The sequence below is a fragment of the Salvelinus fontinalis genome, chromosome 7 (genome assembly GCF_029448725.1).
Source record: "Salvelinus fontinalis isolate EN_2023a chromosome 7, ASM2944872v1, whole genome shotgun sequence".
NCBI classification, from domain to species: domain Eukaryota; kingdom Metazoa; phylum Chordata; class Actinopteri; order Salmoniformes; family Salmonidae; genus Salvelinus; species Salvelinus fontinalis.
In genome coordinates, this window is record NC_074671.1 from 576,784 (window position 1) to 594,138 (window position 17,355).

The following is a 17,355-nucleotide window of genomic DNA, read 5'->3' on the forward strand; positions in this document are numbered from 1 at the left end:
GTCCTAACCTAGTGTGTCCTATGGACCTTGGTGTCCTAACCTAGTGTGTCCTATGGAGCTGAGTGTTGTCCTAACCTAGTGTGTCCTATGGAGCTGAGTGTTGTCCTAACCTAGTGTGTCCTATGGACATTGTTGTCCTAACCTAGTGTGTCCTATGGAGCTGGTTGGTGTCCTAACCTAGTGTGTCCTATGGAGCTGCTTGTTGTCCTAACCTAGTGTGTCCTATGGAGCTGGGTATCCTAACCTAGTGTGTCCTATGGAGCTGGGTGTCCTAACCTAGTGTGTCCTATGGAGCTGGGTGTTGTCCTAACCTAGTGTGTCCTATGGAGCTGGTTGGTGTCCTAACCTAGTGTGTCCTATGGAGCTGGTTGTCCTAACCTAGTGTGTCCTATGGAGCTGGTTGTTGTCCTAACCTAGTGTGTCCTATGGAGCTGGGTGTCCTAACCTAGTGTGTCCTATGGACCTTGTTGTCCTAACCTAGTGTGTCCTATGGAGCTGGTGGTTGTCCTAACCTAGTGTGTCCTATGGAGCTGGGTGTCCTAACCTAGTATGTCCTATGGAGCTGGTTGGTGTCCTAACCTAGTGTGTCCTATGGAGCTGGTTGGTGTCCTAACCTAGTGTGTCCTATGGAGCTGGTTGGTGTCCTAACCTAGTGTGTCCTATGGAGCTGGTTGGTGTCCTAACCCAGTGTGTCCTATGGAGCTGGGTGTCCTAACCTAGTGTGTCCTATGGAGCTGGGTGTTGTCCTAACCTAGTGTGTCCTATGGAGCTGGGTGTCCTAACCTAGTGTGTCCTATGGAGCTGCTTGTTGTCCTAAACTAGTGTGTCCTATGGACCTTGTTGTCCTAACCTAGTGTGTCCTATGGAGCTGGTTGTTGTCCTAACCTAGTGTGTCCTATGGAGCTGAGTGTTGTCCTAACCTAATGTGTCCTATGGACCTTGTTGTCCTAACCTAGTGTGTCCTATGGAGCTGGTTGTTATCCTAACCTAGTGTGTCCTATGGAGCTGAGTGTTGTCCTAACCTAATGTGTCCTATGGACCTTGTTGTCCTAACCTAGTGTGTCCTATGGAGCTGCTCGTTGTCCTAACCTAGTTTGTCCTATGGAGCTGGGTGTCCTAACCTAGTGTGTCCTATGGAGCTGGGTGTCCTAACCTAGTGTGTCCTATGGAGCTGGTTGTTGTCCTAACCTAGTGTGTCCTATGGACCTTGTTGTCCTAACCTAGTGTGTCCTATGGACCTTGGTGTCCTAACCTAGTGTGTCCTATGGAGCTGAGTGTTGTCCTAACCTAGTGTGTCCTATGGAGCTGAGTGTTGTCCTAACTTAGTGTGTCCTATGGACATTGTTGTCCTAACCTAGTGTGTCCTATGGAGCTGGTTGGTGTCCTAACCTAGTGTGTCCTATGGAGCTTAGTGTCCTAACCTAGTGTGTCCTATGGAGCTGGGTGTCCTAACCTAGTGTGTCCTATGGAGCTGGGTGTCCTAACCTAGTGTGTCCTATGGAGCTGGGTGTCCTAACCTAGTGTGTCCTATGGAGCTGGTTGGTGTCCTAACCTAGTGTGTCCTATGGAGCTGGTTGTCCTAACCTAGTGTGTCCTATGGAGCTGGTTGTTGTCCTAACCTAGTGTGTCCTATGGAGCTGGGTGTCCTAACCTAGTGTGTCCTATGGACCTTGTTGTCCTAACCTAGTGTGTCCTATGGAGCTGGTAGGTGTCCTAACCTAGTGTGTCCTATAGACCTTGTTGTCCTAACCTAGTGTGTCCTATGGAGCTGGTGGTTGTCCTAACCTAGTGTGTCCTATGGAGCTGGGTGTCCTAACCTAGTATGTCCTATGGAGCTGGTTGGTGTCCTAACCTAGTGTGTCCTATGGAGCTGGTTGGTGTCCTAACCTAGTGTGTCCTATGGACCTTGTTGTCCTAACCTAGTGTGTCCTATGGAGCTGCTTGTTGTCCTAACCTAGTGTGTCCTATGGACCTTGTTGTCCTAACCTAGTGTGTCCTATGGAGCTGAGTGTTGTCCTAACCTAGTGTGTCCTATGGACCTTGTTGTCCTAACCTAGTGTGTCCTATGGAGCTGGTTGGTGTCCTAACCTAGTGTGTCCTATGGAGCTGAGTGTCCTAACCTAGTGTGTCCTATGGAGCTGCTTGTTGTCCTAAACTAGTGTGTCCTATTGACCTTGTTGTCCTAACCTAGTGTGTCCTATGGAGCTGGTTGTTGTCCTAACCTAGTGTGTCCTATGGAGCTGAGTGTTGTCCTAACCTAATGTGTCCTATGGACCTTGTTGTCCTAACCTAGTGTGTCCTATGGAGCTGGTTGTTATCCTAACCTAGTGTGTCCTATGGAGCTGGTTGTTGTCCTAACCTAGTGTGTCCTATGGACCTTGTTGTCCTAACCTAGTGTGTCCTATGGAGCTGAGTGTTGTCCTAACCTAGTGTGTCCTATGGAGCTGAGTGTTGTCCTAACCTATTGTGTCCTATGGACATTGTTGTCCTAACCTAGTGTGTCCTATGGAGCTGGTTGGTGTCCTAACCTAGTGTGTCCTATGGAGCTTAGTGTCCTAACCTAGTGTGTCCTATGGAGCTGGGTGTCCTAACCTAGTGTGTCCTATGGAGCTGGGTGTCCTAACCTAGTGTGTCCTATGGAGCTGGGTGTTGTCCTAACCTAGTGTGTCCTATGGAGCTGGTTGGTGTCCTAACCTAGTGTGTCCTATGGAGCTGGTTGTCCTAACCTAGTGTGTCCTATGGAGCTGGTTGTTGTCCTAACCTAGTGTGTCCTATGGAGCTGGGTGTCCTAACCTAGTGTGTCCTATGGACCTTGTTGTCCTAACCTAGTGTGTCCTATGGAGCTGGTAGGTGTCCTAACCTAGTGTGTCCTATGGACCTTGTTGTCCTAACCTAGTGTGTCCTATGGAGCTGGTGGTTGTCCTAACCTAGTGTGTCCTATGGAGCTGGGTGTCCTAACCTAGTATGTCCTATGGAGCTGGTTGGTGTCCTAACCTAGTGTGTCCTATGGAGCTGGTTGGTGTCCTAACCTAGTGTGTCCTGTGGAGCTGGTTGGTGTCCTAACCTAGTGTGTCCTATGGAGCTGGTAGGTGTCCTAACCTAGTGTGTCCTATGGAGCTGGTAGGTGTCCTAACCTAGTGTGTCCTATGGAGCTGGTTGGTGTCCTAACCCAGTGTGTCCTATGGAGCTGGGTGTCCTAACCTAGTGTGTCCTATGGAGCTGGGTGTTGTCCTAACCTAGTGTGTCCTATGGAGCTGGTTGTTATCCTAACCTAGTGTGTCCTATGGAGCTGAGTGTTGTCCTAACCTAATGTGTCCTATGGACCTTGTTGTCCTAACCTAGTGTGTCCTATGGAGCTGGTTGTTATCCTAACCTAGTGTGTCCTATGGAGCTGGTAGGTGTCCTAACCTAGTGTGTCCTATGGACCTTGTTGTCCTAACCTAGTGTGTCCTATGGAGCTGGTGGTTGTCCTAACCTAGTGTGTCCTATGGAGCTGGGTGTCCTAACCTAGTATGTCCTATAGAGCTGGTTGGTGTCCTAACCTAGTGTGTCCTATGGAGCTGGTTGGTGTCCTAACCTAGTGTGTCCTATGGAGCTGGTTGGTGTCCTAACCTAGTGTGTCCTATGGAGCTGGTAGGTGTCCTAACCTAGTGTGTCCTATGGAGCTGGTAGGTGTCCTAACCTAGTGTGTCCTATGGAGCTGGTTGGTGTCCTAACCCAGTGTGTCCTATGGAGCTGGGTGTCCTAACCTAGTGTGTCCTATGGAGCTGGGTGTTGTCCTAACCTAGTGTGTCCTATGGAGCTGGGTGTCCTAACCTAGTGTGTCCTATGGAGCTGCTTGTTGTCCTAAACTAGTGTGTCCTATGGACCTTGTTGTCCTAACCTAGTGTGTCCTATGGAGCTGGTTGTTGTCCTAACCTAGTGTGTCCTATGGAGCTGAGTGTTGTCCTAACCTAATGTGTCCTATGGACCTTGTTGTCCTAACCTAGTGTGTCCTATGGAGCTGGTTGTTATCCTAACCTAGTGTGTCCTATGGAGCTGAGTGTTGTCCTAACCTAGTGTGTCCTATGGACCTTGTTGTCCTAACCTAGTGTGTCCTATGGAGCTGGTTGGTTTCCTAACCTAGTGTGTCCTATGGAGCTGGGTGTCCTAACCTAGTGTGTCCTATGGAGCTGGGTGTCCTAACCTAGTGTGTCCTATGGAGCTGGGTGTCCTAACCTAGTGTGTCCTATGGAGCTGGGTGTCCTAACCTAGTGTGTCCTATGGAGCTGGGTGTCCTAACCTAGTGTGTCCTATGGAGCTGGGTGTCCTAACCTAGTGTGTCCTATGGAGCTGCTCGTTGTCCTAACCTAGTTTGTCCTATGGAGCTGGGTGTCCTAACCTAGTGTGTCCTATGGACCTTGTTGTCCTAACCTAGTGTGTCCTATGGACCTTGGTGTCCTAACCTAGTGTGTCCTATGGAGCTGAGTGTTGTCCTAACCTAGTGTGTCCTATGGAGCTGAGTGTTGTCCTAACCTAGTGTGTCCTATGGACATTGTTGTCCTAACCTACTGTGTCCTATGGGGCTGGTTGGTGTCCTAACCTAGTGTGTCCTATGGAGCTTAGTGTCCTAACCTAGTGTGTCCTATGGAGCTGGGTGTCCTAACCTAGTGTGTCCTATGGAGCTGGGTGTCCTAACCTAGTGTGTCCTATGGAGCTGGGTGTCCTAACCTAGTGTGTCCTATGGAGCTGGGTGTTGTCCTAACCTAGTGTGTCCTATGGAGCTGGTTGGTGTCCTAACCTAGTGTGTCCTATGGAGCTGGTTGTCCTAACCTAGTGTGTCCTATGGAGCTGGTTGTTGTCCTAACCTAGTGTGTCCTATGGAGCTGGGTGTCCTAACCTAGTGTGTCCTATGGACCTTGTTGTCCTAACCTAGTGTGTCCTATGGAGCTGGTAGGTGTCCTAACCTAGTGTGTCCTATGGACCTTGTTGTCCTAACCTAGTGTGTCCTATGGAGCTGGTGGTTGTCCTAACCTAGTGTGTCCTATGGAGCTGGGTGTCCTAACCTAGTATGTCCTATGGAGCTGGTTGGTGTCCTAACCTAGTGTGTCCTATGGAGCTGGTTGGTGTCCTAACCTAGTGTGTCCTATGGAGCTGGTTGGTGTCCTAACCTAGTGTGTCCTATGGAGCTGGTAGGTGTCCTAACCTAGTGTGTCCTATGGAGCTGGTAGGTGTCCTAACCTAGTGTGTCCTATGGAGCTGGTTGGTGTCCTAACCCAGTGTGTCCTATGGAGCTGGGTGTCCTAACCTAGTGTGTCCTATGGAGCTGGGTGTTGTCCTAACCTAGTGTGTCCTATGGAGCTGGGTGTCCTAACCTAGTGTGTCCTATGGAGCTGCTTGTTGTCCTAAACTAGTGTGTCCTATGGACCTTGTTGTCCTAACCTAGTGTGTCCTATGGAGCTGGTTGTTGTCCTAACCTAGTGTGTCCTATGGAGCTGAGTGTTGTCCTAACCTAATGTGTCCTATGGACCTTGTTGTCCTAACCTAGTGTGTCCTATGGAGCTGGTTGTTATCCTAACCTAGTGTGTCCTATGGAGCTGAGTGTTGTCCTAACCTAGTGTGTCCTATGGACCTTGTTGTCCTAACCTAGTGTGTCCTATGGAGCTGGTTGGTGTCCTAACCTAGTGTGTCCTATGGAGCTGGGTGTCCTAACCTAGTGTGTCCTATGGAGCTGGGTGTCCTAACCTAGTGTGTCCTATGGAGCTGGTAGGTGTCCTAACCTAGTGTGTCCTTTGGAGCTGCTCGTTGTCCTAACCTAGTTTGTCCTATGGAGCTGGGTGTCCTAACCTAGTGTGTCCTATGGAGCTGGGTGTCCTAACCTAGTGTGTCCTATGGAGCTGGTTGTTGTCCTAACCTAGTGTGTCCTATGGACCTTGTTGTCCTAACCTAGTGTGTCCTATGGACCTTGGTGTCCTAACCTAGTGTGTCCTATGGAGCTGAGTGTTGTCCTAACCTAGTGTGTCCTATGGAGCTGAGTGTTGTCCTAACCTAGTGTGTCCTATGGACATTGTTGTCCTAACCTAGTGTGTCCTATGGAGCTGGTTGGTGTCCTAACCTAGTGTGTCCTATGGAGCTTAGTGTCCTAACCTAGTGTGTCCTATGGAGCTGGGTGTCCTAACCTAGTGTGTCCTATGGAGCTGGGTGTCCTAACCTAGTGTGTCCTATGGAGCTGGGTGTTGTCCTAACCTAGTGTGTCCTATGGAGCTGGTTGGTGTCCTAACCTAGTGTGTCCTATGGAGCTGGTTGTCCTAACCTAGTGTGTCCTATGGAGCTGGTTGTTGTCCTAACCTAGTGTGTCCTATGGAGCTGGGTGTCCTAACCTAGTGTGTCCTATGGACCTTGTTGTCCTAACCTAGTGTGTCCTATGGAGCTGATAGGTGTCCTAACCTAGTGTGTCCTATGGACCTTGTTGTCCTAACCTAGTGTGTCCTATGGAGCTGGTGGTTGTCCTAACCTAGTGTGTCCTATGGAGCTGGGTGTCCTAACCTAGTATGTCCTATGGAGCTGGTTGGTGTCCTAACCTAGTGTGTCCTATGGAGCTGGTTGGTGTCCTAACCTAGTGTGTCCTATGGAGCTGGTTGGTGTCCTAACCTAGTGTGTCCTATGGAGCTGGTAGGTGTCCTAACCTAGTGTGTCCTATGGAGCTGGTAGGTGTCCTAACCTAGTGTGTCCTATGGAGCTGGTTGGTGTCCTAACCCAGTGTGTCCTATGGAGCTGGGTGTCCTAACCTAGTGTGTCCTATGGAGCTGGGTGTTGTCCTAACCTAGTGTGTCCTATGGAGCTGGGTGTCCTAACCTAGTGTGTCCTATGGAGCTGCTTGTTGTCCTAAACTAGTGTGTCCTATGGACCTTTTTGTCCTAACCTAGTGTGTCCTATGGAGCTGGTTGTTGTCCTAACCTAGTGTGTCCTATGGAGCTGAGTGTTGTCCTAACCTAATGTGTCCTATGGACCTTGTTGTCCTAACCTAGTGTGTCCTATGGAGCTGGTTGTTATCCTAACCTAGTGTGTCCTATGGAGCTGAGTGTTGTCCTAACCTAGTGTGTCCTATGGACCTTGTTGTCCTAACCTAGTGTGTCCTATGGAGCTGGTTGGTGTCCTAACCTAGTATGTCCTATGGAGCTGGGTGTCCTAACCTAGTGTGTCCTATGGACCTTGTTGTCCTAACCTAGTGTGTCCTATGGAGCTGGTTGGTGTCCTAACCTAGTGTGTCCTATGGAGCTGGTTGTCCTAACCTAGTGTGTCCTATGGAGCTGCTTGTTGTCCTAACCTAGTGTGTCCTATGGACCTTGTTGTCCTAACCTAGTGTGTCCTATGGAGCTGGGTGTCCTAACCTAGTGTGTCCTATGGAGCTGGTAGGTGTCCTAACCTAGTGTGTCCTATGGACCTTGTTGTCCTAACCTAGTGTGTCCTATGGAGCTGGTGGTTGTCCTAACCTAGTGTGTCCTATGGAGCTGGGTGTCCTAACCTAGTGTGTCCTATGGAGCTGGGTATCCTAACCTAGTGTGTCCTATGGAGCTGGTTTATGTCCTAACCTAGTGTGTCCTATGGAGCTGGGTGTCCTAACCTAGTGTGTCCTATGGAGCTGGGTGTCCTAACCTAGTGTGTCCTTTGGAGCTGCTTGTTGTCCTAACCTAGTGTGTCCTATGGAGCTGGGTGTCCTAACCTAGTGTGTCCTATGGAGCTGCTCGTTGTCCTAACCTAGTGTGTCCTATGGAGCTGGGTGTCCTAACCTAGTGTGTCCTATGGAGCTGGTTGTTGTCCTAACCTAGTGTGTCCTATGGACCTTGTTGTCCTAACCTAGTGTGTCCTATGGACCTTGGTGTCCTAACCTAGTGTGTCCTATGGAGCTGGTTGTTGTCCTAACCTAGTGTGTCCTATGGAGCTGGTTGTTGTCCTAACCTAGTGTGTCCTATGGACATTGTTGTCCTAACCTAGTGTGTCCTATGGAGCTGGTTGGTGTCCTAACCTAGTGTGTCCTATGGAGCTTAGTGTCCTAACCTAGTGTGTCCTATGGAGCTGGGTGTCCTAACCTAGTGTGTCCTATGGAGCTGGGTGTCCTAACCTAGTGTGTCCTATGGAGCTGGGTGTTGTCCTTACCTAGTGTGTCCTATGGAGCTGGGTGTCCTAACCTAGTGTGTCCTATGGAGCTGGTTGTCCTAACCTAGTGTGTCTTATGGAGCTGCTTGTTGTCCTAACCTAGTGTGTCCTATGGACCTTGTTGTCCTAACCTAGTGTGTCCTATGGAGCTGGGTGTCCTAACCTAGTATGTCCTATGGAGCTGGTAGGTGTCCTAACCTAGTGTGTCCTATGGACCTTGTTGTCCTAACCTAGTGTGTCCTATGGAGCTGGTGGTTGTCCTAACCTAGTGTGTCCTATGGAGCTGGGTGTCCTAACCTAGTGTGTCCTATGGAGCTGGTTTGTGTCCTAACCTAGTGTGTCCTATGGAGCTGGTTTGTGTCCTAACCTAGTGTGTCCTATGGAGCTGGTTTGTGTCCTAACCTAGTGTGTCCTATGGAGCTGGGTGTCCTAACCTAGTGTGTCCTATGGAGCTGGGTGTCCTAACCGAGTGTGTCCTATGGAGCTGGGTGTCCTAACCTAGTGTGTCCTATGGAGCTGCTCGTTGTCCTAACCTAGTTTGTCCTATGGAGCTGGGTGTCCTAACCTAGTGTGTCCTATGGAGCTGGGTGTCCTAACCTAGTGTGTCCTATGGAGCTGGTTGTTGTCCTAACCTAGTGTGTCCTATGGACCTTGTTGTCCTAACCTAGTGTGTCCTATGGACCTTGGTGTCCTAACCTAGTGTGTCCTATGGAGCTGGTTGTTGTCCTAACCTAGTGTGTCCTATGGAGCTGAGTGTTGTCCTAACCTAGTGTGTCCTATGGACATTGTTGTCCTAACCTAGTGTGTCCTATGGAGCTGGTTGGTGTCCTAACCTAGTGTGTCCTATGGAGCTTAGTGTCCTAACCTAGTGTGTCCTATGGAGCTGGGTGTCCTAACCTAGTGTGTCCTATGGAGCTGGGTGTCCTAACCTAGTGTGTCCTATGGAGCTGGGTGTTGTCCTAACCTAGTGTGTCCTATGGAGCTGGTTGGTGTCCTAACCTAGTGTGTCCTATGGAGCTGGTTGTCCTAACCTAGTGTGTCCTATGGACCTTGTTGTCCTAACCTAGTGTGTCCTATGGAGCTGGTGGTTGTCCTAACCTAGTGTGTCCTATGGAGCTGGGTGTCCTAACCTAGTATGTCCTATGGAGCTGGTTGGTGTCCTAACCTAGTGTGTCCTATGGAGCTGGTTGGTGTCCTAACCTAGTGTGTCCTATGGAGCTGGTTGGTGTCCTAACCTAGTGTGTCCTATGGAGCTGGTAGGTGTCCTAACCTAGTGTGTCCTATGGAGCTGGTAGGTGTCCTAACCTAGTGTGTCCTATGGAGCTGGTTGGTGTCCTAACCCAGTGTGTCCTATGGAGCTGGGTGTCCTAACCTAGTGTGTCCTATGGAGCTGGGTGTTGTCCTAACCTAGTGTGTTCTATGGAGCTGGGTGTTGTCCTAACCTAGTGTGTCCTATGGAGCTGCTTGTTGTCCTAACCGAGTGTGTCCTATGGACCTTGTTGTCCTAACCTAGTGTGTCCTATGGAGCTGGTTGTTGTCCTAACCTAGTGTGTCCTGTGGAGCTGAGTGTTGTCCTAACCTAGTGTGTCCTATGGACCTTGTTGTCCTAACCTAGTGTGTCCTATGGAGCTGGTTGGTGTCCTAACCTAGTGTGTCCTATGGAGCTGAGTGTCCTAACCTAGTATGTCCTATGGAGCTGGGTGTCCTAACCTAGTGTGTCCTATGGACCTTGTTGTCCTAACCTAGTGTGTCCTATGGACCTTGTTGTCCTAACCTAGTGTGTCCTATGGAGCTGGTTGGTGTCCTAACCTAGTGTGTCCTATGGAGCTGGTTGTCCTAACCTAGTGTGTCCTATGGAGCTGCTTGTTGTCCTAACCTAGTGTGTCCTATGGTCCTTGTTGTCCTAACCTAGTGTGTCCTATGGAGCTGGGTGTCCTAACCTAGTGTGTCCTATGGAGCTGGTAGGTGTCCTAACCTAGTGTGTCCTATGGACCTTGTTGTCCTAACCTAGTGTGTCCTATGGAGCTGGTGGTTGTCCTAACCTAGTGTGTCCTATGGAGCTGGGTGTCCTAACCTAGTGTGTCCTATGGAGCTGGGTATCCTAACCTAGTGTGTCCTATGGAGCTGGTTTATGTCCTAACCTAGTGTGTCCTATGGAGCTGGGTGTCCTAACCTAGTGTGTCCTATGGAGCTGGGTGTCCTAACCTAGTGTGTCCTTTGGAGCTGCTTGTTGTCCTAACCTAGTGTGTCCTATGGAGCTGGGTGTCCTAACCTAGTGTGTCCTATGGAGCTGCTCGTTGTCCTAACCTAGTGTGTCCTATGGAGCTGGGTGTCCTAACCTAGTGTGTCCTATGGAGCTGGGTGTCCTAACCTAGTGTGTCCTATGGAGCTGCTTGTTGTCCTAACCTAGTGTGTCCTATGGTCCTTGTTGTCCTAACCTAGTGTGTCCTATGGAGCTGGGTGTCCTAACCTAGTGTGTCCTATGGAGCTGGTAGGTGTCCTAACCTAGTGTGTCCTATGGACCTTGTTGTCCTAACCTAGTGTGTCCTATGGAGCTGGTGGTTGTCCTAACCTAGTGTGTCCTATGGAGCTGGGTGTCCTAACCTAGTGTGTCCTATGGAGCTGGGTATCCTAACCTAGTGTGTCCTATGGAGCTGGTTTATGTCCTAACCTAGTGTGTCCTATGGAGCTTAGTGTCCTAACCTAGTGTGTCCTATGGAGCTGGGTGTCCTAACCTAGTGTGTCCTTTGGAGCTGCTTGTTGTCCTAACCTAGTGTGTCCTATGGAGCTGGGTGTCCTAACCTAGTGTGTCCTATGGAGCTGCTCGTTGTCCTAACCTAGTGTGTCCTATGGAGCTGGGTGTCCTAACCTAGTGTGTCCTATGGAGCTGGGTGTCCTAACCTAGTGTGTCCTATGGAGCTGGTTGTTGTCCTAACCTAGTGTGTCCTATGGACCTTGTTGTCCTAACCTAGTGTGTCCTATGGACCTTGGTGTCCTAACCTAGTGTGTCCTATGGAGCTGGTTGTCCTAACCTAGTGTGTCCTATGGAGCTGGTTGTTGTCCTAACCTAGTGTGTCCTATGGACATTGTTGTCCTAACCTAGTGTGTCCTATGGAGCTGGTTGGTGTCCTAACCTAGTGTGTCCTATGGAGCTTAGTGTCCTAACCTAGTGTGTCCTATGGAGCTGGGTGTCCTAACCTAGTGTGTCCTATGGAGCTGGTTGTCCTAACCTAGTGTGTCCTATGGAGCTGCTTGTTGTCCTAACCTAGTGTGTCCTATGGACCTTGTTGTCCTAACCTAGTGTGTCCTATGGAGCTGGGTGTCCTAACCTAGTGTGTCCTATGGAGCTGCTTGTTGTCCTAACCTAGTGTGTCCTATGGAGCTGAGTGTCCTAACCTAGTGTGTCCTATGGAGCTGCTTGTTGTCCTAACCTAGTGTGTCCTATGGAGCTGCTTGTTGTCCTAACCTAGTGTGTCCTATGGAGCTGCTCGTTGTCCTAACCTAGTGTGTCCTATGGAGCTGGGTGTCCTAACCTAGTGTGTCCTATGGAGCTGGGTATCCTAACCTAGTGTGTCCTATGGAGCTGGTTGTTGTCCTAACCTAGTGTGTCCTATGGAGCTGGGTGTCCTAACCTAGTGCGTCCTATGGAGCTGCTTGTTGTCCTAACCTAGTGTGTCCTATGGACCTTGTTGTCCTAACCTAGTGTGTCCTATGGAGCTGGGTGTCCTAACCTAGTGCGTCCTATGGAGCTGCTTGTTGTCCTAACCTAGTGTGTCCTATGGACCTTGTTGTCCTAACCTAGTGTGTCCTATGGACCTTGTTGTCCTAACCTAGTGTGTCCTATGGAGCTGGGTGTCCTAACCTAGTGTGTCCTATGGAGCTGGTTGGTGTCCTAACCTAGTGTGTCCTATGGAGCTGGTTGGTGTCCTAACCTAGTGTGTCTTATGGAGCTGGTTGTTGTCCTAACCTAGTGTGTCCTATGGAGCTGGTTGGTGTCCTAACCTAGTGTGTCCTATGGAGCTGGGTGTCCTAACCTAGTGTGTCCTATGGAGCTGGTTGGTGTCCTAACCTAGTGTGTCCTATGGAGCTGGGTGTCCTAACCTAGTGTGTCCTATGGAGCTGGGTGTTGTCCTAACCTAGTGTGTCCTATGGAGCTGGTTGTTGTCCTAACCTAGTGTGTCCTATGGACCTTGTTGTCCTAACCTAGTGTGTCCTATGGAGCTGGTTGGTGTCCTAACCTAGTGTGTCCTATGGAGCTGGTTGGTGTCCTAACCTAGTGTGTCCTATGGAGCTGGGTGTCCTAACCTAGTGTGTCCTTTGGAGCTGGTTGTTGTTCTAACCTAGTGTGTCCTATGGACCTTGGTGTCCTAACCTAGTGTGTCCTATTGAGCTGGGTGTCCTAACCTAGTGTGTCCTATGGAGCTGGGTGTCCTAACCTAGTGTGTCTTATGGAGCTGGTTGTTGTCCTAACCTAGTGTGTCCTATGGAGCTGGGTGTCCTAACCTAGTGTGTCCTATGGAGCTGGGTGTTGTCCTAACCTAGTGTGTCCTATGGAGCTGGGTGTCCTAACCTAGTGTGTCCTATGGAGCTGGGTGTCCTAACCTAGTGTGTCCTATGGAGCTGGGTGTCCTAACCTAGTGTGTCTTATGGAGCTGGTTGTTGTCCTAACCTAGTGTGTCCTATGGAGCTGGGTGTCCTAACCTAGTGTGTCCTATGGAGCTGGTTGGTGTCCTAACCTAGTGTGTCCCATGGAGCTGGTTGGTGTCCTAACCTAGTGTGTCCTATGGAGCTGGGTGTTGTCCTAACCTAGTGTGTCCTATGGAGCTGGTTGTTGTCCTAACCTAGTGTGTCCTATGGAGCTGGTTGTTGTCCTAACCTAGTGTGTCCTATGGAGCTGGGTGTCCTAACCTAGTGTGTCCTATGGAGCTGGTTGGTGTCCTAACCTAGTGTGTCCTATGGAGCTGGTTGGTGTCCTAACATAGTGTGTCCTATGGAGCTGGTTGGTGTCCTAACATAGTGTGTCCTATGGAGCTGGTTGGTGTCCTAACCTAGTGTGTCTTATGGAGCTGGTTGGTGTCCTAACATAGTGTGTCCTATGGAGCTGGGTGTTGTCCTAACCTAGTGTGTCCTATGGAGCTGGTTGGTGTCCTAACCTAGTGTGTCCTATGGAGCTGGGTGTCCTAACCTAGTGTGTCCTATGGAGCTGGGTGTCCTAACCTAGTGTGTCCTATGGAGCTGGGTGTCCTAACCTAGTGTGTCCTATGGAGCTGGTTGGTGTCCTAACATAGTGTGTCCTATGGAGCTGGGTGTCCTAACCTAGTGTGTCCTATGGACCTTGTTGTCCTAACCTAGTGTGTCCTATGGAGCTGGGTGTCCTAACCTAGTGTGTCCTATGGAGCTGATGTGTAGGCGGGTGACACACAAAAAATCTCTATTTAATTCATTTTCAATTCAGACTGTAACAACAAAATGTGGAAAAGGTAAAGGGGTGTGAATGCTTTCTGAAGGCACAGATGTGTTGGACAGACCTGTTTCCAAGATGACTGCAGAGCCAACCCAGAAACATTACAATCCCTTTATTGATATACTACTTTCTTATTATTCCCCTGACCTCTAACCCTGACCTCTAACCCTGACCTCTTCATGACAGGTGTCCGGTCATTCAGAGTGACTGTCCATCCGTCTGTCCATCCTGGCATCGTGCTGTCGGACCCTGAGGCTGTGTCTGAGCTTTGTGCTCCTCCTCTCAGAGCCATCACACTGCAGCTGGAGGACAAGGCCAACCTCACAGACTGGATGGCTTTGCTCTGGCCCGCCACTGGGAAACGTACGTACACACAGACAGAGATGGGGCAATAGGTCAACAATAGTGTGATGTTGTCCTGTGTTGTGTTATCAGAGGGAGGCCAGATCAGCCCAGATCATTTCCAGTGGTTCTCGTATCGAGACAGAGCTCTTGGTTACAAGATGGACCTGCTGGCTGAAACCTTCTCTAATGGAAAGATCTTGCTTGGCTCCTACATGAAGAAACCTCTGCTGGTGGACCACAGCGCTACCACTGTGAGTAACCCTGACCTTTAACCCTCTGCTGGTGGACCACAGCGCTACCACTGTGAGTAACCCTGACCTTTAACCCTCTGCTGGTGGACCACAGCACTACCACTGTGAGTAACCTTTAACCCTCTGCTGGTGGACCACGGCTCTACCACTGTGAGTAACCCTGACCTTTAACCCGTAATCCCTAAAACCATCAGGGATTCAAACTTGTCGCTTTTCTGCGATATCCGCCATTTTGATTTCTAAATAGGCCATCCACGTGAATTGTGTAGATCCGAAGAAAGAATGATTTGATCTTGGAAAGGGGTTGGGGTCTGTTCTCTGTTTCTCACATCGAAATCATTGACTGAGCACAGAATACACCCCTACGCGTTCTACAAAGACATTATCATGCCCCCCGGGTGGCGCAGTGGCCTAAGGCACTGCATCGCAGTGCTAGCTGTGCCACCAGAGACTGGTTCGAGCCCAGGCTCTGTCGCAGCCGGCCGCGACCGGGAGGTCCGTGGGGCGACGCACAATTGGCCTAGCGTCGTCTGGGTTAGGGAGGGTTTGGCCAGTAGGGATATCCTTGTCTCATCGCTAGGTGTGTGGTGTTTCCTCTGACACATTGGTTTCGGAGGAAACCAACGGGATCGATATGACAACAGCCAGTGAAAGTGCAGGGCGCCAAATTCAAACAACAGAAATCTCATAATTAAAATTCCTCAAACATACAAGTATTTTACACCATTTTAAAGATACTCTTCTTGTTAATGCCACCACAGTGTCCGATTTCAAAAAGGCTTTACAGCAAAAGCACCACAAACGATTATGTTAGGTCACCGCAAAATCACAGAAAAACACAGCCATTTTCCCAGCCAAAGACAGGAGTCACAAAAAGCAGAAATAGAGATAAAATGAATCACTAAACTGTTAGAGGAATTATATTCCTATGTGTTCGTTAACCAATTTAATTATAACAAAGCAAACACTCTGTCCGTTTCTAAGAATTTTGTAAGGTTCTTATTTGCATAAAATAGACAAAGACCAGCCATCAAATTAATCAATAGCGTTTATTCCCGAGAGCTCTACTCAAAATACCATGTACATTAGTTTATATATCACACAATGCGTCATAGCGTCCTAAATGTCCCTCCTCCGCTCCGACAAGGACAAAGCTGCTTCAAAAGTCCATTCCAACACACTAACGCACATACATTACACACTATATCTGGATTATCTCCTGAAGTCTCACCACAGTTTATTACCACTTAGCTGACAGTTCCAGTCTACCCCAGATACGGAAACCCTGGAGGGGCTCTCGCTGTCTTATTTGATCTCCACAGAGGTATATCTGGGTCGGTTCAAACATGAACTTCTCTGCGCACGGATCCCTTTTACGGGATCATTTTTCGAAACAACCGCTTAATTGTAGGGCGCAAAATATTACTACAAATATTTATAATCATGCAATCACAAGTGAAATATACCAAAACACAGCTTAGCTTGTTGTTAATCCACCTATCGTGTCAGATTTTGAAAATATGCTTTACAGAGAAAGAAATCCAAGCTTTTGTGAGTGTATCAATCAATGCTAGAACTGCTAGCCCCAAGTTAGCACGGTCACAAAAGTCAGAAAAGCAATCAAATGAATCGCTTACCTTTGATAATCTTCAGCTGTGTTGTTGTTGTTCCAGGTATATAACCTCCTAACCAGCTCAGTATCTGTGACGATCAATGGCAAAGAGAACCATTATAACCCAGGACAGACCTTCATGGTCCCATGTGGTGAGTTTTAACCCAGGACAGGCCATGTCTTCTGACCCCCTCTTTGTGTTGTCCAACAGGCCATGTCTTCTGACCCCCTCTTTGTGTTGTCCAACAGGCCATGCCTACAGCCTCCACAATCTGACCCAGGAACCTGCTGCTCTACTCTTCACCAGGATGCTGGCAGAGAGCTCAGAGTGAGGCCTGACCCAAGAACCTGCTGCTCTACTCTTCACCAGGATGCTGGCAGGGAGCTCAGAGTGAGGCCTGACCCAAGAACCTGCTGCTCTACTCTTCACCAGGATGCTGGCAGAGAGCTCAGAGTGAGGCCTGACCCAGGAACCTGCTGCTCGAGCTCAGAGTGAGGCCTGACCCAAGAACCTGCTGCTCTACTCTTCACCAGGATGCTGGCAGAGAGCTCAGAGTGAGGCCTGACCCAGGAACCTGCTGCTCTACTCTTCACCAGGATGCTGGCAGAGAGCTCAGAGTGAGGCCTGACCCAAGAACCTGCTGCTCTACTCTTCACCAGGATGCTGGCAGAGAGCTCAGAGTGAGGCCTGACCCAGGAACCTGCTGCTCTACTCTTCACCAGGATGCTGGCAGAGAGCTCAGTGAGGCCTGGGACCACAGCCAGGGGTTCAGTAAAGTACAATAGTGACAGGTCAGAGTAGTGAAGGATCCTTACAGAGGACCACCAGGTACCTCAACTTAAGAGTGACTGAGACCAGCAGAGACAACATGCTAGAGAGGCCCTCCTCACCCACCTCAATGACATTCCCAAGGACTTAACAGGAAATGATCAGCCAGGGATTTAAATGGAAAAGTTAGAACGAGGGGGCTGTGCTGTACGTGCTTATTATTGTCACAGTAACATTTGTAAATAGCAATACTTTTGTTTCGATGGTTTCTAGTGTCCCCCCCTACTGTGTACATTTAATGTGACCAATGAAATAACTTGTAAAGGCTTCTGGGTATTTTTATTGGACTATTCATCTTCTGTCAACTGTTGCAAACACATGATATGTAAAAAATAAAAAGTAATTCAGTCCTGGCTGTGTTAGCTTTATTCTTCTAAACTAAACGTCCCTTTTTCAGGACCCTGCCTTTCAAAGATAATTCGTAAAAATCCAAATAACTTCACAGATCTTCATTGTAAAGGGTTAAACAGTGTTTCCCCAAACAATTAATGAACATGCACCTGTGGAACGGTCGTTAAGACACTAACAGCTTACAGACGGTAAGCAATTAAGGTCACAGTTACGAAAACTTAGGACACTAAAGAGGCCTTTCTACTGACTCTGAAAACACCAAAAGAAAAATGCCCAGGGTCCCTACTCATCTGCGTGAACGTGCCTTAGGCATGCTGCAAGGAGGCATGAGGACTGCAGAAGTGGCCAGGGCAATAAATTGCAATGT

The 17,355-nt window shown here is 49.2% G+C and overlaps 1 protein-coding gene across 3 annotated transcripts in view; it reads left to right on the forward strand.

Moving 5' to 3' along the window:
• Positions 1 to 16,987, forward strand: part of si:ch211-161h7.4 (serine/arginine repetitive matrix protein 1) — a 114,105-nt gene extending 97,118 nt beyond the window's left edge. For 2 of the 3 annotated variants that reach the window (XM_055928145.1, XM_055928146.1), the window contains 4 exons: positions 13,787 to 13,963; positions 14,036 to 14,196; positions 15,870 to 15,960; positions 16,058 to 16,987. In XM_055928145.1, coding sequence (XP_055784120.1) covers positions 13,787 to 13,963; positions 14,036 to 14,196; positions 15,870 to 15,960; positions 16,058 to 16,140 — 512 coding nt within the window. In that variant the 3' untranslated portion in view covers positions 16,141 to 16,987. Of the gene's footprint in view, positions 1 to 13,786; positions 13,964 to 14,035; positions 14,249 to 15,869; positions 15,961 to 16,057 lie in introns of those variants that run through there. The other variant, XM_055928147.1, reaches the window with a different exon arrangement.
• The last annotated feature ends 368 nt before the right edge of the window (positions 16,988 to 17,355 follow it).